Source organism: Perissodus microlepis, chromosome 6, assembly GCF_051167445.1.
Source record: "Perissodus microlepis isolate ML-2025 ecotype Zambia chromosome 6, ASM5116744v1, whole genome shotgun sequence".
NCBI classification, from domain to species: Eukaryota; Metazoa; Chordata; class Actinopteri; order Cichliformes; family Cichlidae; genus Perissodus; species Perissodus microlepis.
The window spans coordinates 27173683-27195566 of NC_140466.1; the positions used below are offsets into that span (position 1 = coordinate 27173683).

The following is a 21884-nucleotide window of genomic DNA, read 5'->3' on the forward strand; positions in this document are numbered from 1 at the left end:
TCAGAATCAGAATACTTTATTAATCCCTAAGGAAATAATGTGGATTACAGTTGCTCCAAAAAGAAATGGTAAAAATAGTAACAGTAACAGACTAAACTCCAAACAATACATTATGTTACAGATTTTAATATTAATTAGTCATTGTCAAATGTTGATTTGTCCTGTTCTCATTGTATAACGAATTATGATGGCTGTTTGGTAGCCGTTTGCATACAATGCATACTTCCTCTCTCTTCATATATGTGTGTGTGTGTTTCTCTGGCGAAATTCAGTATGGTTCTGACAACAGTTTTATGTTAATGTATAATCCTTAATATGTTTTATGTGTGTGTGTGTGTGGGGGGGCAGAGCAGAGGGAGTGTTCGCGCCAAACAGGCTAGGACCGCCACTGAGTGCAATGTTTATACAAAAGGCAACACAATCAGAAATTGGAAGTAACATACAAACACTAGTTAATGTTAATTCTTTTACCCATTAAAGCTTACAACGAATAACCCCTGAGGCTCTTTTCCAAACGGAATGATATCTGTCATATTTTAAGCGGCTTGTAGAATAAAATCACTGAGTGTACATTAAAATTAAGTGAATGCGGTCTCTGGCTGTATACATCATTACTGATATACACTGAGTTGTGAAACTCATCATTAAGAATAGACTTGAGGTCTTCAAATCCTGTCTTTATTGTGGAAGGAATCAAGAATGAAATCTGTCATGATTATCAAGGATAAACAGTCAGTCCTTCAGCCGATTAGTCAAGCCGAGCGCAATGAGAAGCTTCTGGTGAAATGCTGGTATCCTTTCCTTATGGACAGGCCAGTCCAGAATGCAACGTGAACGTAACATTCCTCTGCGGAGGAAGAGTGAGTGAAACAACTTGTGGTCGTGCACATCCTGAAGAAAGACCAGGATGACTGAGTCCCTGCTTTCTTCGATGACTTGTTGAAGTGCATGATAAACTTTAAATCTGGTGACAAGAAAGAGAAGACATTGTTCTATTAAACAATATTATCCAACTAAGATAATTTTGCAACTTTTGCAATAAATAAATGACTGTTTGATCTCAAAATTATAGAGTTAGTGTGTGAACATGTAAAAAACAAGCAATTCGGAGAGCTTAAATCTACAGGTGAATAGGGACAAGTTCTACATATTGCTTGAAATGAACTACTATTGCTTTAAAAACACTATATGAAAAGAGTAAGTGTACTGATTTTAAATCAAAGGAAGGACAATTTGATAAAACTGCCTTGCACATCACCATTTTTTTCTTGTACTTAGCTTTCACCTGATACATAAAGTCACAATAAAGCATAATCTAGTGTATGTTTTATTTACCGTCTACACCAGGGATCTTTGAGGAGACTTTCGGTGACGACAAACATGATTTTTCTGGACTTTTTCATATTTGTCACAATGGATTCCACCTGTGACATGCCAGCGACTGAATCTCGATCCTCTAAACAAAACTGGCACTTTTCATTCTCTAAAGGGACCAACCTCCTCTCCACCCAACTGGAGTCTTCCTCCGTACGTATGACATAAGCGTCGTACTCATATTCTCTGCCTTCGTCAACTTTGGCATCACTGAATCCTAATGTGCGATTGATCATTATGTTCCAGTAAAAGTGGATCCTCCAGTCATGAAACCGCACCGTGAGTGCGGTTACAATTAGCAAGATGACAGCTGTGCTGCTCACTATGTAAAGAGTCTGAAATGGGGTCATGTCTTTGCAAGAAAGGGGGTCGAAATCCATGATGGAGTGGTTAAAGTAAGCTCGTGGAGTGTTGCACACATACTCGTCCCTGACATTTGGCACACTCGTCGTATTTGTGGTATTCAACCACGTCACGAACCACAGGATGCTCTCGCATGTGCAGTCGAATGGATTTCTGCTCATGATAAGCTGGGTGAGGTTGCTCATGGGAGTACGAAACACTTCAGGTCTCACGCTTGTGATCAAGTTCTTCTCAAAACGTAATACCTGCAGTGACTTCAGGTCATCGAAAACAGAGTCCTTGAGATTATTTATGAGATTGTTGCTAAGGCTTAGCTCCTTGAGGTGAGTCAAACCTTTCAAAGCCTTCAGTGGGATCTCATCCAGTCCATTATAATCCATCTGTAAGGATTCCAACCTCTGCGCATCTTTGAGAAACAACACCGGCCCACCAAGGTTGGCACTCTTCCACAGTCGGGCCAAGTTGTTGTGCTGGAGTTTCAACACCTTTAGGTTTACAAGCCCCTCTAGCAGATTGTCTTTGATGTTAGCAACATTGTTGTTGCTGAGATCCAAGACAGAGAGGTTGGTCAGGGGTTTGAATGGAGAGTGATCTAGGTTTAGGGCTAAAGCTTTAAGACTTCTCCCCAAAGTCAGGACTCTAAGGTTGGGCACATTAACAAAGGAACTGGAGCTTAGGTCAATTGACTGGAAGTTATTGGTCATGTGAATCTCCTGAACCTGATCTAGGCCTTCGAATTCTCTGCCTGTCAAAGTTTGCTTGATATGGTTGTAATCTAGAAGAAGAACGGTGAGGTTTCGCAAAACAGAGAAGCTTCCGGGATTGATCTGCGCTATATTTGTATTTATGAGATTTAGCCATCTGACTGGTGAATCTGCAAGAGATGCTAAGGTCTTGTTGGTGATGTTTCGGAGTGACGGACAGCTAATCCAGCTTATGTCAAGTTTTTTAAGACTTTTTAAGCCTGCAAAGGTGTGCTCTCCGATTTCCCGGATTGCAGTCCTCTGTAACATCAAACTCTCTAGCATGCCTAATGGCTGGAAAGCAAAATCATCGATAACTGGGGAAGCGGTACGACCTTTCACCAGTGCTTCTGTAAGTGCCAGTTTTTTCAATCTGTTGAGCCCCTGAAATGTCCCGTTGGTTAGGTGCTTGATGTTATTGTGCGACAAATTTAGAGTTTGAAGTTTAGATAGCCACTGAAATGAGCCGTCTTCAATTTTACCCATGCCATTACTGGACAGATCCAAGAAGGTTAGATTTGTCTTCTGCAGTCCTGTAAAGACTTTGTTTGTGACCAAGACCAGACTCATTTTCCGAAGAGAGAGAGCATCGATGGCTGTCCCAGACAACTCTGAGCACAGTTTGGAAACCATCAGAGTTCCCAAGTTGCCCCCATCCATGATTAAAGTGCGCAGGCCTGAAATGTGCTGAAAGCAGCCGGGCTCCAACTGCAAACAAACAATCACAGAGATTTTTTTAGTGAGACAGAAAAAGGAAACAAAACAGACAACCGAAAGGAATGTGCTACAGTAACTCTACTTTCTACTGCCAGTTCCGATTTTGATGGAATTTCATTTCCCATTTCTGGATTAAACAAGTTTCTTACTGTTTTTAAAAACACAGATGACAGGTTGAGGACTTGCAGAGAGGATGAATGGTCAAGAAATGAAAAGTCATCTTTCTTCAGAGTGGTGAAGTCATTGAATGCCAGGCTGAAGTTCACCAGGCTGGGCAGCTGAGGCTGGGAGCCGAGCTTGGGTGACTGCAGTTTGTTTTTGGAAACATCTAGAAAGGTTAGGTTCTGTGGATTATTAAAGAAGAGGGAGACAAGAAGAAGGGTTATTTAATGCTGTGCACAAGAGGCAAACAATTGATCCACAGCATATGTCAGACAAAATTTCATAAGCAGCACTTCTCTCAGGTCACAGGATAGTTTGCTCATTCTCTACAAAGACAGCTCACATATGCACCATCCATCCATTTCATATTAAATTCCTCAGCTCTTTGTTGTTTTTTTTATAATTGTTATTATTGTTTTATTTTATTTTATTTTATTTTATTTTATTTTTGGTGGTAGGTGGAATTTACGTTACTCATGTGTATTACTTTTGCAGGACAGTCCATAGTTATTAGGTTTTAACTGTTCTTACTTGCCTTTATTTCCATTAAGTACAAATTAACGAATGGCAGAGGAACTCCAAAGGGTTCTTCTGACATCGTGCAAATTTTTGCACAGAAGTGTGGGTTAGCATTAATGCATGAGAATATCTGCAGCACTCTCATAGGCTGATCAGGTTTCCCACTCTCTAGGGACTGACTGCACTGTTGGGGGGATAACCCCCCCCCCCCCAACACCACCATCGTTCCAATCATAAAGAAAGCGTCCCACATTTTTCACTGGCTCTAGTTTTCCAAAGTTAACACTGCAGGGCGGATGCTTTTTTTGTCAAAAAGTCTGGCTTTTTTATCTAGTGGCTGTGAAGAAACCAGGAAACATCAAGTGCAGGTTACCATGTCCACGTCATTTGTTGCAGATGCATGCAAAACTGAGAGAACTACAAGTCACCACAAAGATATAAGTGGTGCAGATTTTGTAATTTAATGGAAACAACCATTAAAAAAAGGAAATACGGCTACAATGAAGACTGGCTGAAGCAAGCGGAAAAAGACTGTCAGACTTTGTTGGGGTGGGGGTGAGTCACGCATATGAAATATGTGGCTTGGAAGAAATGCGCTGAGCAACAGATGCATCCCAGATGAAAAGATGACTTAGAAGACAGAATCCGTGATGAAACAACAGCTAACAACTGCTGTAACAGTTAGTTTAGAAAAAGTTGATGTATATACGTGTATTTAAGGAGGCCATCAAATAAGACTGGAAAAAAAACGCAGGAACTTTCACTTCCTGCTAATCATAAGAAGTTCGGAAAATCGAACTGAAATTAATACACAAACCTGTTCCGTTTACATTTGTGGGACTTGATTTTTGAAGCTATATGTGGCAAAATTTCAATATCTCTCTCAGAGGAAGTAGGAAGCTCCACATTTCCTCACACACACATACTCTTTACCCCAAATTTAATTCGTTTGGATACCAACACATTTGTAGATATAAAACAAATGGCAGCAAGCTTTGGGCAGCAGGCTGTATAACCTAAATCCATGGCCTAACCTAACCTAAATCCCCAAAACACTGATCACTGATGATTTGTATGATAAAAAGAAAACTAACTGAAACAGAGCTGTCATATTAATAATGAGGAGCAAACGTACAGTTTTTGGCCTTGAAATATAATTGAGTCAAACAATAATTAGCCATCTAAGTGATCCGACACATCAGTACCTGCAGTGACAAGAAGGGTTCTCCCTGCAGCTTTAGTCTATTACTAGCCAAGTTCAACGATGTCAGTCTGGTGCAGTGGCTCATATCTCCAGTCTTCAGCAAATGCACCTGATTGTGTTCCAGGTTCAACGTCTGCAGCAGAGGCAGTGTTTGGCACAAACCCGCGTCCACCTTGGTGATGCTGTTGTAACCGGCGTCGAGGTGCAGGAGGCCCGGGTACAGGCTTAGTGACAGCGGGGTAATCCCTCTCAGTATGTTGTGGGACACATCCAGGCTGGTGATGTTCCTGGGAAGGTCTGAAGGGATCGCACTGAGACGGAGGCGACTGCAGTCAGCTCGGCCGTCTTCCACATAGCAGGAGGTCTTCTTCTCAGAGGCATCGCAACGGTACGGTCCCGTCAAAACACAACACGTGACGAGGATCCATGACAGGAGACGGGCACGATGGGCGCACATCATTTCAAAGACCTTTAAAGAAGAGAGAAGGGTGGATTTGCATTCAAATTTGTTGCTGGGATGGTAAGACTAAAGAAAAGGCTGAGAAGCCCTCTGTGGAGCTGGGTGGAACTGAGACATGTTTTTCTTACTTTTTTTTTTTTTTTTTACTTTCCTCTATATTAATAACAATTATAACTCTACACAATTTGTTTATATAAAAATATAATATTTGGTATACTGGGAAAATTACAAAAACAATGTACCAACGATTTCAATTGTGACACTACACTGTAGAACTAGTAAACACTGTTGTGCAAAAGTCTTGGACCATCCCTCACTTCTTTATACAAGTAGTTTGCTTCCAAGGAGCCAAACATTCTTGGGCAGTAGTTTGCTAGACTTTGCCTGCAGTACAGGCTGGATAAACCTAAATGGAAAAATAAACAATAAAAGATCACGAGTCATGGATTGACCTCCACTGAGCCCAGACCTCAATATTACTGAAACAGGGTGGGATCATCTCGACAGAGAACAGAACAAAAGGCAGCCAACATCCAAAGAAGAGCTCTGAATGTCCTCCAAGAAGCCTGGAGAACTTTTCCTGAAGACTACCTAAAGATATTAGAAGAAAGCTGCCTAAGAGAGCTCAGGCTATGTTTAAAGCAAAGGTGATCATACCAAATATTCACTGTCGAGCTCGTTGTTTTTACCTTTTCCACTGTATTTCCTTTCATGTTTCAATAAGTCGCGGCAACCTTTTCGTATTTCCTATCAAAATATAAAGAGATGAGCGGTGGATCCAGCCCTTTGCGCAGTTCTGTAACTTTGAAAGCTTTCAAAAATATCCGCCCTCGTAATTACAGGGTGACTACAGCGCTCCCACGCTGACCTTACAAGCACACTAATATTTTGAATGCAGTCCATACAGATTTCTTACCAGATGTGGACATTGCACAATACCTTCGACAGTCAGATTCCCCCTTGCAGCTGCACGGCTTCTATCGCTGAATGCACACAGCCACAGCGGCGCTTATGAGGAAACGAAACTGTGGTTTCGCTTCTTCTTCGGTGGTGGGTATCCACTGGAGAGCTAACCATTTCACGCAGGCGGAGAGCCACAGATATTGAGATATTAAGTTTGCATAAAATTTATATGCATCATATCCTACACTCCAGAGACACGTCGGGTGATTTGACGTCTCTAGTTTCCGAACATAATTTTTTGGACTTGCGTGTAGACCGTAGACAGGATTCAGGAAGGCGTGGTGTAAACAGGTTGAGTCAGTTTACACCCAGCCGGTCGTCTATTATGTTCGTGCCTTCTGAAACATTTGTCGGTGGTTTCATATATTAAACCGGGAACCGTTTCTTTAAACATGTTTAACATCCGCGGTGAGTTAAACAGCAACTGAGATGCGCCTGAGCAAATACACTGCTGTGTAGGTAAAGTGTCGTAAATATGTGCAGGTAACAACAGACAGCTGTAGTTATTTCTTTTTTTCTTTTAGGCATCCTTTAAATTAATAGTTAATTATATTTATTATGTTATAAGTTATTAAAACAAAAAATTTGTTACTTTACATTATATTTATTTAGTTAGTTTTTTTTTAGGATATGAAACTAGTCAGATGACATTTAGGTAGCTCAAAGTTCATATGTGGTACTCTAAAACGCACACTTATTATAGTGACAGGACCAGAATAAATACGAGGTTTTTACTATCCAAAAAACAGCTGTTTCTCTTTTAAGAGGAGTAGCATCTTATAGCTAAGCACTTGTTATAGCAAGTGAACCACACACCTGTGGGATATGGTTTCCCTTACCCTGATGAGGTTTCGATTTGGGGTCACAAACACAAGGCCTGGGTACCAGAATAAGCTCTAAGAGTCCAATCCAACCCACTGCATAACTTTGGAAAATCTGTAGGACTTAATTTTGAACTTTTAACTGTGTTTTAAAGCTTTTCCTACATGGCCTCCCTCGTGGTCATTCATACATGTAATATTCTTTATTTTGGTATCAGCCAGGCTCTGCTCTCTCATCTTCAGCTAGTTCAGAATGCAGCTGCCCGACTCTTGACAGGCACTCGTAAACATGAATATATCTGTCCAGTCTTGGCTCGTTTATACTGGCTTCCAGTACGTTGTAGAATCGATTTTAAGATTTTATTGCTTGTTTTTAAGTCTCTTAATTAGCTATGACGGGTTAGCTCCGTCATACCTCTCAGACCTACTCTCAGGTCAGCTAATAAGTTGCTTGTAGTTGTCCCTAGAAACAAGCTAGGGCCTTTGCGATTGCTGTGCCCAAACTTTGGAACAGTCTGCCTCTTCATATTAGGATCTCTCCAACACTTGACATTTTTAAAACCCATCTGAAAATGCATTTTTACTTAATTGTGACTGGGCTTTTGTGTGATTCTTTGTGTGTGTTTGTTCTGCTTTTTACTTTTTTACTATGTACAGCACTTTGGTCAACCTGTGTTGTTTAGAGGCATAAACACAGTCATTTAAAACTGTGTTTTTGTTAAGTTATATTTAAGAGTACACCCTGAACAAATGTACAGAAAGCACACTTTACAGTTTCTCTCTCTCTGCTTTAATTTTATTACATTTATTCACAGAGTATAAAGTTCTCCCTGATTGTTCCGAGGCCTGCAGGAACACTGCAGCGTACAAACTGACATCTCATTACATGACCTGATATGTCCTTATTCAGAACAACAGAGAAGTAAAATCTTGTTATTGTAAATCTGAACTTGGTGTTAGTAACCACTGGAGGGCAGTAAAACACTGCTATTAAACCATGAGCTTAAGTAATGCTGTGCTGTTTGTTGGTGGGCGCTATGAGTCCTCTTTCAGGGTACAGCACATATTTATAGTGACAGGTCTTTCAACAGAATGACACAACAAATGTCAATGAGCCCGTATTATACAGTTTGTATGCATCTTTGTGTTGGAGATTGCGTTACACATACTGGATAATATGCTAAATCTATGGATTTGTTTATGTTTTGCAGGGTGCTATAATTGAATATTTTATCTGACCCCACATAAACTTTTCTTCTTATTATTCTATTAGAAAATAGAATAATAAGAAGGCCTTTTGGTAGGGACCCAGAACACCACAGTTCAGAACGCAATCATATCTATACTATGGACATAAATGAAACATCAACGTTATTTCACTCCTGACTCTTGCAACCGATGACACTGATTATATTTATTTTAGTTCAAATTCAGTAATCTCAGACAGTTCGCCATAATTATTTAATGCAGGGAGTTAAAGATGTATGACTTCCACCAGAGATGTACAGTGCAGGTAATTTCATTTTAAAGTATAAGTCACTATCATTGCAGCTGTAGGCTGCAGCTAAGTGCATTACCGAGGCAGTCCAAATACCTATAAATCTGAAGGTAATCACCCTGGCAGGCCTTTACAGGGAGTGCAGAATTATTAGGCAAATGAGTATTTTGTCCACATCATCCTCTTCATGCATGTTGTCTTACTCCAAGCTGTATAGGCTCGAAAGCCTACTACCAATTAAGCATATTAGGTGATGTGCATCTCTGTAATGAGAAGGGGTGTGGTCTAATGACATCAACACCCTATATCAGGTGTGCATAATTATTAGGCAACTTCCTTTCCTTTGGCAAAATGGGTCAAAAGAAGGACTTGACAGGCTCAAAAAAGTCAAAAATAGTGAGATATCTTGCAGAGGGATGCAGCAGTCTCAAAATTGCAAAGCTTCTGAAGCGTGATCATCGAACAATCAAGCGTTTCATTCAAAATAGTCAACAGGGTCGCAAGAAGCGTGTGGAAAAACCAAGGCGCAAAATAACTGCCCATGAACTGAGAAAAGTCAAGCGTGCAGCTGCCAACATGCCACTTGTCACCAGTTTGGCCATATTTCAGAGCTGCAACATCACTGGAGTGCCCAAAAGCACAAGGTGTGCAATACTCAGAGACATGGCCAAGGTAAGAAAGGCTGAAAGACGACCACCACTGAACAAGACACACAAGCTGAAACGTCAAGACTGGGCCAAGAAATATCTCAAGACTGGTTTTTCTAAGGTTTTATGGACTGATGAAATGAGAGTGAGTCTTGATGGGCCCGTGGCTGGACTGGTAAAGGGCAGAGAGCTCCAGTCCGACTCAGACGCCAGCAAGATGGAGGTGGAGTACTGGTTTGGGCTGGTATCATCAAAGATGAGCTTGTGGGGCCTTTTCGGGTTGAGGATGGAGTCAAGCTCAACTCCCAGTCCTACTGCCAGTTTCTGGAAGACACCTTCTTCAAGCAGTGGTACAGGAAGAAGTCTGCATCCTTCAAGAAAAACATGATTTTCATGCAAGACAATGCTCCATCACACGCGTCCAAGTACTCCACAGCGTGGCTGGCAAGAAAGGGTATAAAAGAAGAAAAACTAATGACATGGCCACCTTGTTCACCTGATCTGGACCCCATTGAGAACCTGTGGTCCATCATCAAATGTGAGATTTACAAGGAGGGAAAACAGTACACCTCTCTGAACAGTGTCTGGGAGGCTGTGGTTGCTGCTGCACGCAATGTTGATGGTGAACAGATCAAAACACTGACAGAATCCATGGATGGCAGGCTTTTGAGTGTCCTTGCAAAGAAAGGTGGCTATATTGGTCACTGATTTGTTTTTGTTTTGTCTTTGAATGTCAGAAATGTATATTTGTGAATGTGGAGATGTTATATTGGTTTCACTGGTAAAAATAAATAATTGAAATGGGTATATATTTGTTTTTTGTTAAGTTGCCTAATAATTATGCACAGTAATAGTCACCTGCACACACAGATATCCCCCTAAAATAGCTAAAACTAAAAAAAAACTAAAAACTACTTCCAAAAACATTCAGCTTTGCTATTAATGAGTTTTTTGGGTTCATTGAGAACATGGTTGTTGTTCAATAATAAAATTATTCCTCAAAAATACAACTTGCCTAATAATTTTGCACTCCCTGTAAAAGGTCAGCAGTGATAGAAAATCAGAAATTACTTACAGCTGGTGTAAGTTACATTAAAAAAATAAAATTAAAATAATGTTAGACTGACAATTATTCTTTAAACTGAATTTCACTTGAGATAAAAACCTTAAATTTTTTTTTATGGAAGCATAAAGATACAAGTGCCAGTTGAGCCAAAGCATTTTCATTATCTTAACATCAATTATCATACTGCAGGGGTTGCATGTGTAACCGGTTTCTGCTTCATCCCGCTGCAACAGTTCGGCCCAAACAGACTCCTCGACTCTGCTTTGTGTAGTGTTTTTAAAAAGACAAGGAGTCTCTGATCGATCGTTGCCACTTTATTTCCTGAATGGAAACAACGGTGTTGTATCAGTGCAAATGGCTCGCCACACACCACTCCGCACAGCACACTCTCGTATGGCTACGGCAGACTGGCAGCGATTACTGCAGCAATATTACAATTTCTAATATACAATAAAATAACAGCAACAACAAATGATGTACCTGAATGGAAACAACGGTGTTGTATCAGTGCAAATGGCTCGCCACACACCACTCCGCACAGCACACTACGGCAGAACATCCCATTAGCATTCCGCTTTAGCATACAGTTTTACACAATAATAAACAAATGAAAAGTACATAAAACTGGTGTTGGACATGTGTCCACTAAGCACTTATTACACTCGGTGCCCATCAGCTAATCAAACATGTTTTATGTGTCTGTACTACTTAGCTATATCGTGTGCGGAACAATACAACTCGCCTCTCGTATGGCTACGGCAGACTGGCAGCGATTACTGCAGCCAGCTCACCTAACCAGCCACACCGAGAGGGGGGGGCGCTGTTTCCCCATTACACTGACATTTGTGGCAAGTGGAATAATACCACATAAACACTGTTACATTCCCCCCTGCTGAATTCCACTTGCACACTCAAATAAACAAACACCACAAACAAAACAAAAAAACACCCTTAAAAAAAACAGGTACACCACAGTCACCATAACACAAACAGAGGACAAAAACCCAATAATCCTCAAAAAAAAGAACAAGATAAAAAAAAAATCCAATAGCTAATCCACAGCTATCAACATGTGATAAATCTGTTCAGTAATACCAGGTCGTACAGTTACAAAGAAAATTCAGTCAGAGGACTATCCCCAAAGGAAGTAGAAGAAGAAGTTGGCCAGACCCCTTCCAAAAAAAGAACAAAATATGCCAGTTACATATTTCATCACATCATAACTGTACGCCACTCTGACACAGAAAAATCAACGACAAATAATCAGTTTCAATTCTAAAGATCAGAGTCCCATGTCAACAACAATAGAATCAACTCACAGTTATCAACAATATTTAAACTTTAAGAGATCTTTGATGCATCATTTCAATCAACCTGGAAACAGGCTTAAGTAACCGTCCCACTCTCGATCTAGCACGGGTCCCCACCACCCTGCTAACATCAATCGGGTCTGCGTTGGGCGGAACAACTGTGGTTGAGACATGACCCTCAATAGCAGCTTCATTGTCCTGGTCACTGTCAGTAATGGCTGCCAACTCCAAAACAGAGGAGGCTGCAACTGGGGCCACAGACATAAGCAGGTCAGAATGTTGACCACCAGAGGTGGTATCTACCTGCTCCTCAGTGTCAACAGGGGGAACACTGGTACAGGCAAGCTCTTGATCTATAATGCTGCCTTCTGGTTGAGTAACCTCTGTCATCAGAGAGTCGCTGGACACTGCAGACGGTAAGTCAGACACCCAAGCTCTCGTTCTGTATTCAGCTGTGCCCACCGATGAGTTGCAGACAGCTTCTCCGTCGCATCCAACCATCAGCGAGCCAGACTCAGAAAGCTCATCTCCATCATCCTGAACTGAAGCACCACTGAGAGGGAGGAAGTTCACTGGCATTATCAGGTTGCGATGCACAACTTTCACTCGCCCTGTGGAATCATCCATCAGCTTAAAGGTGTGACTCTCATCATTTTTGTCAAAAACTGTATAGACAACACTCTCCCAGCGATCAGCAAGTTTTCTTTTGCCATGTCCCTTTCTGTTGGCCAAAAGGACACGATCACTAATCGCTACTGGGGCTCCCCGCACCTTCCGGTTGTAGAGGTCCGTGTGACGCTTCAAATTTTTGCGTGCCACCTCCTGCGCCAAATCCATGGCCTCTTTGAGGTCCCTCCTCAATGTCTGGACATATCGATCATAGTTCATGATGTCTTGGTGCTCAATAACAGAGCCAAAGATCACATCAATTGGCAGTCTTGGCACTCTGCCAAACATCAGCAGAAATGGCGCATAGCCAGTTGTCTCATGGACTGTGCAGTTATAGGCAAATGTGAGAGCTCTCAGTGCATCAGGCCACCTTTGCTTGGCTCTTGGGGGTAATGCACGAATCATGTTGCCCAAGGTACGGTTCATCCTCTCGCAGGAGCCGTTTCCCATCGGATGGTATGGGGTCGTGTGAGACTTCTGGACACCTGCCACATTCAATAGCTTGGCAATGAGCACACTCTCAAAATTCGCTCCCTGATCCGAGTGAAGGCGTTTTGGAAAGCCGTAGATGCAGAAGTAGTTATGCCAGAGTTGGTGTGCTACCGCCTTAGCAGACTGATTGGGGCATAGAAAGGCCTGAGCCATCTTAGTAAAGTGGTCTGTGACCACAAGCACATCCACTGATTTGTTCGCCGAATCCTCCGCAGACCAGTTCCAGGGGCTCTGATGTTCTGATGTTCTCCAAAGGTGCTCTCGCCTCTGGCTCAGGCGACTTGCTAACAACACACCTTCTGCAGTACCGTACATACTCTGACACATGTTTGGCCATACCAGGCCAGTAGAATCTATGCCTGGCCAGATAAAGTGTTCTTTGTTGTCCTTGGTGACCGGCTTCATCATGGACGCCTTTCAGTACAGCGAGACGCAAGGTTGGCGGAACAACATACAGATAAGTCTTTGTCTTTGTGATGGGATTCTTGGAGACTCGATACAGCACACCATCTCTCACAGTTAACTAGGGCTGCCACGATTAGTCGACTAGTCACGATTACGTCGACTATCAGAATCGTCGACGACTGATTTAATAGTCGACGCGTCGTTTGAAGCATCACAAAAGACGCAGGACTAAGTAGTAGGATTTAAGAGTGTAATAACGGACTGAAACAGAAGATGGCAGCACTGCATGTACAAGGATGCCAGCTGCCGTTAAACCCCGAAGAAGAAGAAGTAGCTCTGTCCCAGAATTCATAGTGCAGCCCAGCTCAGTTTCCAACAATGGCGGCAGGTAGTTGGTTTTAATATTACTCTTATTATTCTTTCTGGGTCACAAAATAAACGTTTAACATATTTTCAGGCGAGAATGTAGCTGTGTAAACCTCAAATATCTGCTCAGTTTATCAAGACACCACATATTTTCAAAAGCGCTCAGACGTTTTCGGAGACGTCTGTTACCCACTAGCTCGATAGCTAGCCGGGGGCAAGGCTCACTAGAGCCGTGAGAACACCGGACTCCCGGCAAATTGTTTTCAAACCCACCGCCGTCTTTCGCTACTCAGGTTAAATATATATAAGTCACTTAGATAACTTAAAAATGTTATTGTTTGGCTTTTTGTAGTATTTTATTTGTTCCTGAGTAAATCGGTTTGGCTGAGATTAAAGTTATAGTTTTTACACAGCTGAATAAACGTCAAGCAGACAGCTGATCATCAGAAATGTGAGACACTCGAGAATTTACTCCGGTGTCCTGTTATATTTTAGATAGCAAGGAGTTTATTAAACTTCACCGAAACAATCTGCAAATTTCATTAAAATTTAATAAACTATCATCTTGTCTTTATTTTTAGTTAGCACATACCTTAAACACTTAAAGCTGTAAGCTAATGATAGTTATATAAGAGCAGATGCTGCTGGTGCAATAAGCTGTACGTCCAATGGATGATGATCTGATTAGTCGACTAATCGCAAAAATAATCGGTGACTAGTCGACTATCAAAATAATCGTTTGTGGCAGCCCTACAGTTAACTTGTCCCAAGCCCTTAGAAGTCTCTTCGTATCAACCGGTTCACTTGCCCGCTCCCTCCTCGAGGGTCTCCGTCCCCTTTCCACATAGGAGATCACTCTGCACAGCACATTATCACGCCTTTGGTGTCCCACTAGGTCATCACGCGAGAAGGGTTCAGAGTCAGACTGGTTTGGCGTAAACACAGTCTGAGAGCATTGGGGCAGAAGGAGAGCATGTGGCCACACCCTGGACTCATGTTCACTATGGGCCTGGAAGACAGCTCCCACCTCAGAAGATGTCAGCATTCCTGTCTGTGCGACAGCCGTGCACTGCGAAACAACAGGCTGGTCATTGCTTGAGGCCTTATCAGCTGAGTGAACAGTCCATCTGAAGGCCTCCTGAACCCCACCAGTGGCGACTGCCTCTGCTTCTGCCAGAAGTTCCTTATATGGAACCCTTATCAACCGTTGGGAGGCCCTGGGGTGCACGAAGGGCTCTCTGCTCAGCGCGTCAGCAACCACATTTTTAGGACCAGGAATGTACTTTATGTCAAACTGGAAAGGCGCTCCACCTCTGCTCACATGCATCCAGTCTTGGCTTAGAAAGTATGTAAGTGAGAGGGTTATTATCCGTCCATACGGTAAACTGATGACCCCTCAACCAGTGATGGAACTTGTCGCACACCGCCCACTTCAATGCAAAGAACTCCAGCCTATGCGCTGGGTACTTGGACTGTGCATGATTGAGTGTCTTACTGGCAAAGGCGATTGGTCTTGATGTAGAAGCCCCAGCAGGAACTTGCGACAACACGGCACCAAGGCCACTGCTGGAGGCATCAACAGAGAGCAAAAAGGGCTCCTCAAAATTAGGATGGGCCAGGAGCACTCGATCCAACAAGGCCTGCTTCAGCTCATTGAAAGCTGCCCTGCATTCATCCGTCGAGTCCTCCTCACACAGCTTTGTACGCACCAGCCGGTGCTTTCAACGTGAACCACGAGGGCCTTTATCCCCAGATGTCAGCCGAAACAGAGGTTTTGCGATGGATGAGCAGTTCTCAATAAATTGTTGGTAGAACATTACCATCCCCAAAAATGAGCGGACCTTCTGTTGGGATGGGACACTCGAACCCTCTTCCATAAGGTCTGCCTCTGCAAGGGATGTAATGGATGCTATTTTGTCAGGGTCTGACTGTATCCCATCAGCATTTACAATGTGCCCCAGGAATTTCACAGACTGTTTCAGAAAATGGCACTTCTTTGGAGCCAACTTAAGGTTGTGAACCTGGAGTCTCTGGAACACCATATGCAAGCGCTCCAGTGCCAATTCTTCTGTCGGGGCAAAAACCAGAACATCGTCAAGATAACACAGCACACTGAGGAAGTTCTGATCCCCAAAAATGCCTAGCATCATGCTCATGAAGGTGGCCGGACTATTGCACAGTCCTTGTGGCATACGATTATATTCGTACAACCCAAATGGAGACGTAAATGCCGTGTACTTACGGTCCTCCTCATGCACCTCCACGTTATAATAACCCGAAGTCAAGTCCATTGTGGAGAACAATCCGTTCCCTCCCAAAGCAGCCAGTGCGTCAGCCGGATGTGGGAGTGGGTGAGCATCTTTGACAGTTCTAGCATTAAGCCAGCGAAAGTCGTTACAGATTCTCAACTCACCGGACTTCTTCCAAACTAAGACCAGGGGTGATGCAAACTCACTGCAAGACTTCCGAATTATTTCCCATTCCTCCATGTCATTCAAAGCCTGTCTTAGTTTTTCATAATGAGTCGGCGGCACACGTCGGCATGGCAACCGGAATGGCTTGTCGTCCACAACTCGAATTCGATGTAGGCAGCCGTTAGCCTTGCCACAATCCAGCTTGTCTCTCGAGAAGATAGACTCAAACTGGGCTATAAGGCCAACCAGTTTTTCTTTGCCAGTCGGCGAAACTGCACATGAATCAATGTCGATATCAGACAGCCCCAGATTTTGCAGCACTGCATGTAAGGGGCTACAATCACTTGTCACCTCCTGTGAGGGTGGATCATCTGGCAGAGTGGAAACATCAGTGACTAGACTCTGCTCATCATGGCACCAAGCTGAGCCAGTTGACCGTTGCATGTTCTGTTGCAAGTAGGAGCCAGTGGGGCTGAAGTTCTCCACTGCTGCACAGGGGGACACGTCAGCCAACTTCATGTTCCGTTTCAGTGTTATCGGCTTGTCAAAGGGGTTCAGCACTTTCACAGGGAGCCACCCATCACTGTTTAGATGCGCTACAGTTCTCCCAACCATAACTGACCTCGGTCCAGACCTTGACCCGGTGGGCTCTACAACTACAGCACTGCCCACTTCCCCATTACTCATTAACTGCAGCCTGCCCCAAACAAGGTGTTCTGTCAAGGGCTCTAATGTTACAGCTCTCTTTAGCTTGACAGTTCCGATCTTATCACCAACATGCCCTGGGGCCACCACTCCTGACATTGAACTCAGCAGATTTTTATTAGGCTGTTCTTCAGCACTCAGGGTCTTGCTGCATTCCTGTCCTAAATGTCCCTCTTCCCTCAGGCGATTACCCAGATACCTCATTAGGTTGCTGCCCAAAATGAGGTCCTCACTCGGCCCTGCAATCACCAACATTGGCACAACAACTTTACAGCCATAGATCTCCACCGTAATGTCACACACACCTGATGGAACGGTCCTCGAACCACCACAGCCAATCAGGACGACATCCGTGGGTTGCAAGGTGGGGGTCTGCAGCACTGCATGATGTAATAGTTGGGGCATCATATTGGTGCTGAGGGTGCAGGCCATAGAGCCACTGTCAAGCATGGCTTTAACAGACACTTTGCCACCCAGGGTCACATTTTCATAGAACAGCTCATCATGCTGTTTTAGTCTGTGTGTGTTCTGAAGAATGGGTCTCCGGCCTAGCTGGCGCTCCTCACAAACAGTGTGTAACACAGATTCTAAATCATCAAAATCATCCTCCTTGGGGGCGATTTCAGGCCTAACACTTGCCCCCTCCACATGTAGGCCATCTAGTTTCCCAGCTGCTGGGTGGCTGATTCAGGCCCCCTCACTCTGACAGACACGGCCCTGGGGCATTGAGCCCGTGTGTGGTCGCCAGCATGGCAGATGAAACATAGCTGATGGGCTCTACAGTGGTGATACGTAGAGTGTTCAGTGTCACCACAAATCACGCAAGGCACAATTTTATGTGTTTGGTTCCGGGGGACCCTTACATCATCCTTAGCAGGCAGCTTTGCATGTCGAGGCTGTCCCTCCAGGACTTTCTCTAACAGGGCTATCACATGATCAAGACGATCAGTAGGTGGTTTTGCATGAAGGTCGGTAAGTGATGCTGAGGTAGAGGTTGGTGATGGTGTAATACTCTTACTGTTGCCTGTTGCCTGCTGCACATTAGGACTCACCTCCTGTTGCTGAAAACTCAAGGCACTGACTGCACTAAACTGAGGGGTGCACTTCCGGTCCTTGCCATGCTCCAGCAATTTCTCGTGCACATCAGCAACCGTCCACAGCTGCAGGGGCTTGCACTTGAAAATAAGAGACAGTTCTGAGTCTGGACAGTGGTGGATAAACATAGCAGTCAGCTCTTTTGTCAGATATGCAAAGGACTTATTTTGTCTCTTCAGACAGTCTTCAGTCACCTCCATGGCGCTGTTCAACCTGAGCCAGTAATCAAACGGTGTTTCACCTGAGTTGGGTAGTGTTGCATAAAAGTCAGCTAAAGGCATGCTTGAACAGGCAGTGTCACTGAAGTGCTGCTTTAAGATCTCAAAAATGGGCTCTGGGCCCCTCTCAAGACACTACGTATGCCCACCTTGACTATTTCTCGTGCCCTCCCCAGCAGTTTACTTAGCACATCATCAGCTTGTTCAGCAACTGGTACCCCTCTTCTCTTAAAAAAAGTCATCATCATTTCCTCCCATTCCTGAACACTGCATGTATCACAGCCATCCCCTCTAAAACACACAGGTTCTTTAACATCAGACTTTACAATCACATTCAATAGTGAGGGTTCTGATAACACATTATTGGCAGACCCAACAACACTGTTTCCCACTCCAGAGCCCAACCGAGATTCAAGACAAGAGGCAATACTTTCCCCAATAGAAAACCCAATTTGCGTTGCAATCTCTGCATAAAGGTTCTCTTTTGTGGGACTGGTTTCTGATCTAGTATTTTGTAGATCATCACAGTTCCCATCAATAGGGTTTTCATTTAACTCAGCAAGGACAGGCTTAGGTGTGGATGAAACTGGGGCTGTCAGCAACCTAGATCTGCCTCTGCCAAATGAATGCAGAGGGGTAAAACCAACTGCCCCCCTTCCCCTGCCAAAACTGGGAAAATCTGCCATGGCTCAGCAATGTGTCTCTCCCTTTTTTCGTTTTTCTTTTTTTTTTCTCTCCAAAAAAAAAAAAAAGAAAGCACAGAGCCCCGCCCCGATGTCTCAAAAATACGCAGAAAATGGCGGGACTAAGAAAAGCCAGTCTCCCGCGACTTTTCCACCTTCCAGGAAGTAGACGGCCCCGTTGCGGTCGCAGGGTTGCAGGAGCTGGGGTCACGGCACCAGTGTAACCGGTTTCTGCTTCATCCCGCTGCAACAGTTCGGCCCAAACAGACTCCTCGACTCTGCGTTGTGTAGTGTTTTTAAAAAGACAAGGAGTCTCTGATCGATCGTTGCCACTTTATTTCCTGAATGGAAACAACGGTGTTGTATCAGTGCAAATGGCTCGCCACACACCACTCCGCACAGCACACTCTCGTATGGCTACGGAAGACTGGCAGCGATTACTGCAGCAATATTACAATTTCTAATATACAATAAAATAACAGCAACAACAAATGATGTACCTGAATGGAAACAACGGTGTTGTATCAGTGCAAATGGCTCGCCACACACCACTCCGCACAGCACACTACGGCAGAACATCCCATTAGCATTCCGCTTTAGCATACAGTTTTACACAATAATAAACAAATGAAAAGTACATAAAACTGGTGTTGGACATGTGTCCACTAAGCACTTATTACACTTGGTGCCCATCAGCTAATCAAACATGTTTTATGTGTCTGTACTACTTAGCTATATCGTGTGCGGAACAATACAACTCACCTCTCGTATGGCTACGGCAGACTGGCAGCGATTACTGCAGCCAGCTCACCTAACCAGCCACACCGAGAGGGGGGGGCGCTGTTTCCCCATTACACTGACATTTGTGGCAAGTGGAATAATACCACATAAACACTGTTACACATGTCCCATCTTTTGCCATATAACACTGCCGTAGTTCAAACCTGCAATGAAGTGCTACTGAAATCGTTTTCACTGAACTTTAAAAATATTTTTTTCCTGTATTTTCAGCCATCATTTAGTTTTTTAACTGTGGTCGGAAAAAAAAGAGGAAAAAAATTGACCAATCTTAAGAATTTTCACTGTGAGCGTGTTATCATTTAGCCTCAGAGAGCTGCAGCTGTGCACTTTCTGGATTTATAGTATCATAGAACTGCATACATAAGTACCATCTTTTAAATGTGGCGATAGCAACGTGCGATTAACATCTTAAATCTCTTAAACTCCACAGACCGCGTCAGCGTTTTTCCTGTCTTTTTCATTTTCCATCTCTCCTGCACACTGCTAATCGATTAATTATGCAGAGATGGATGAAGGAAGGTCACTGACCCTGCAGCAACATTTTAACACAGCATGTTTACTCTGTCTAGTAACTGGATTAGTGCTATGGATGAACAAGCTGTGTTGCATGAAAAGGAGGAAACATTACATTGCTTCAGTTTGGAAAAAGAAAAGCCTTCTTCTCTCTGTAGTCAGACCCAAAGATATGTAAACACACCATTCTCTCACCTCCCTTTTCTCCTTCATCTCCCCCTCAGATTATTGGGCTGCAGAGCAGGTACTTCCTGGAAAAGACCTGAGGCCACTGATTGGTTTACCCCACCGCTTAAGCTGAGGCAGCTTACAGGGCTTTGTGCCAACTCCTGGATTGCTGAAGACCTGTAAAAACTGAAGACAGCTGGCATGGTCAGCACTGTGGTGGTGCTGGTGGAGGTCAAGCTGGTAATGCAATAAATAAAAGCAGGAAGAATAGATTGAAAGGATTCAGCAAGGGGGGGGGGGCAGGAATAGGGGCAATCAAATGAAGTGAGATCAAAGGCGCATGGAGTGGAAAGGGCTGTGATGACAACAGGAGCCTCTGCCATAACACCAACTAACTCATGAGATGCACCTTGAACAGCTCGCGAAGAGAAGAAAAGTAACCATCAGGTAACCATCTGATTCTGACCAAGAGGAACAACTTGGCGCTTGAATGAGGGATTAAGAATAAGGAGAAGCACCCCTACTTACATGTGGACAGTGACAGGCATTACTGTACTTATTTCACTTACTGTTGCCAGATTGCGGCCAGTGCGTGTTGTGCGTACGCGTGTGATTGAATGCACTCATGCAAAAGGGATAATTGGTGGGAGGCAACAGCTCCATCAGTGGGAGTATGTGTGCGGCTTGGGTTAATCTCCTCTCCCTCATTTATAGATTGAGTCTCTGGAGTGTTGGAATGCCCTAACACAAAAGGTGAGTTTGCCCTCTTGGCTCTTCGCTGTAGTGGTTGTTAACCTGTGCTATGTAATTATGTCAACAGCTTTACTCGCAAATAAATCTTCATCATCAGCATGTCCAAACCCTCACTACACACTGACTGAGTGACACCTGTGCTTTGGACATGCATCCATTTATTTGCTCCCAGAATATGATTGTGTGCATAGTTATAGGGAGTTGTAGTCTTATAGCAGCATACTGCCATTGTTTGGTGGACATGTGTGGACTTAAAAAAGACAAGCAGTGTTACTTTAAGTCTTTGTTAGCCTGACATTTTTAGCAGCGATGGGATAAATTCTCACAATAGGTGAAGTGGAAAACTGGAATGAAGAGATTTTTTGCAGAGAGGAATGGGGAAGAAGGGAACGGCTAATGCACATACAAGGAGATGTGCAGGCAGTAGAAGCAATGTTGTAGCATGTTCCCTCTGCAGAAAAAAAAAGACACTGCAGCATATCTCCCCCTCCCCAGTTTGCTGACCAATGATGTTTGGAGGTCAGACTCCCAGCTCTGCTGTCAGCCCCATGACATACAGCTTGTTCAGGAACACACCTTAAAGGAAGCGCAGGGGAGGGGGGGCAAATAATCACAAGCAAAATATATGCACATATTTATGCCATCTGCTGAGAAGCTAGTGAGCAAAAATGTGCAAATATATGCATTCAGCATACTGTTACCCAAAAAATAAAGCTGCTCAGCACGGATGACTGCATGATGTGTTACCCTGCACA

The 21884-nt window shown here is 43.6% G+C and overlaps 3 protein-coding genes across 7 annotated transcripts in view; 1 reads left to right on the top strand and 2 right to left on the bottom strand.

Moving 5' to 3' along the window:
* Window positions 1-10733, bottom strand: tlr3 (toll-like receptor 3). 4 transcript variants are annotated; one of them, XM_084931767.1, is made up of 5 exons: window positions 6482-10733; window positions 5084-5551; window positions 3347-3541; window positions 1336-3188; window positions 1-964 (listed from the first exon to the last, which is right to left on the bottom strand). In XM_084931767.1, exons 2-5 carry the CDS (start codon window positions 5540-5542, stop codon window positions 733-735), a joined length of 2739 nt encoding a protein of 912 aa, XP_084787893.1. In that variant the 5' UTR covers window positions 5543-5551; window positions 6482-10733; the 3' UTR covers window positions 1-732. The 4 variants fall into 4 exon arrangements, with proteins under 4 accessions (XP_084787893.1, XP_084787892.1, XP_084787890.1 ...); XM_084931766.1 differs by having other exon boundaries at window positions 6459-10733; XM_084931764.1 differs by having other exon boundaries at window positions 6232-10733.
* Window positions 10734-10838: 105 nt separating this feature from the next.
* LOC146385797 (uncharacterized) lies at window positions 10839-20591 on the bottom strand. Its single transcript, XM_084931768.1, has 2 exons — window positions 20404-20591; window positions 10839-19459 (listed from the first exon to the last, which is right to left on the bottom strand). Exon 2 carries the CDS (start codon window positions 17346-17348, stop codon window positions 15501-15503), a length of 1848 nt encoding a protein of 615 aa, XP_084787894.1. The 5' UTR covers window positions 17349-19459; window positions 20404-20591; the 3' UTR covers window positions 10839-15500.
* Window positions 20592-20730: 139 nt separating this feature from the next.
* The window catches only part of sorbs2a (sorbin and SH3 domain containing 2a), a 60855-nt gene continuing 59701 nt past the window's right edge, over window positions 20731-21884 (top strand). The window contains exon 1 of one of the 2 annotated variants that reach the window (XM_084931750.1): window positions 20731-20823. The gene's annotated coding sequence lies outside the window, so the exon portion shown is untranslated. Of the gene's footprint in view, window positions 20824-21044; window positions 21130-21884 lie in introns of those variants that run through there. The other variant, XM_084931751.1, reaches the window with a different exon arrangement.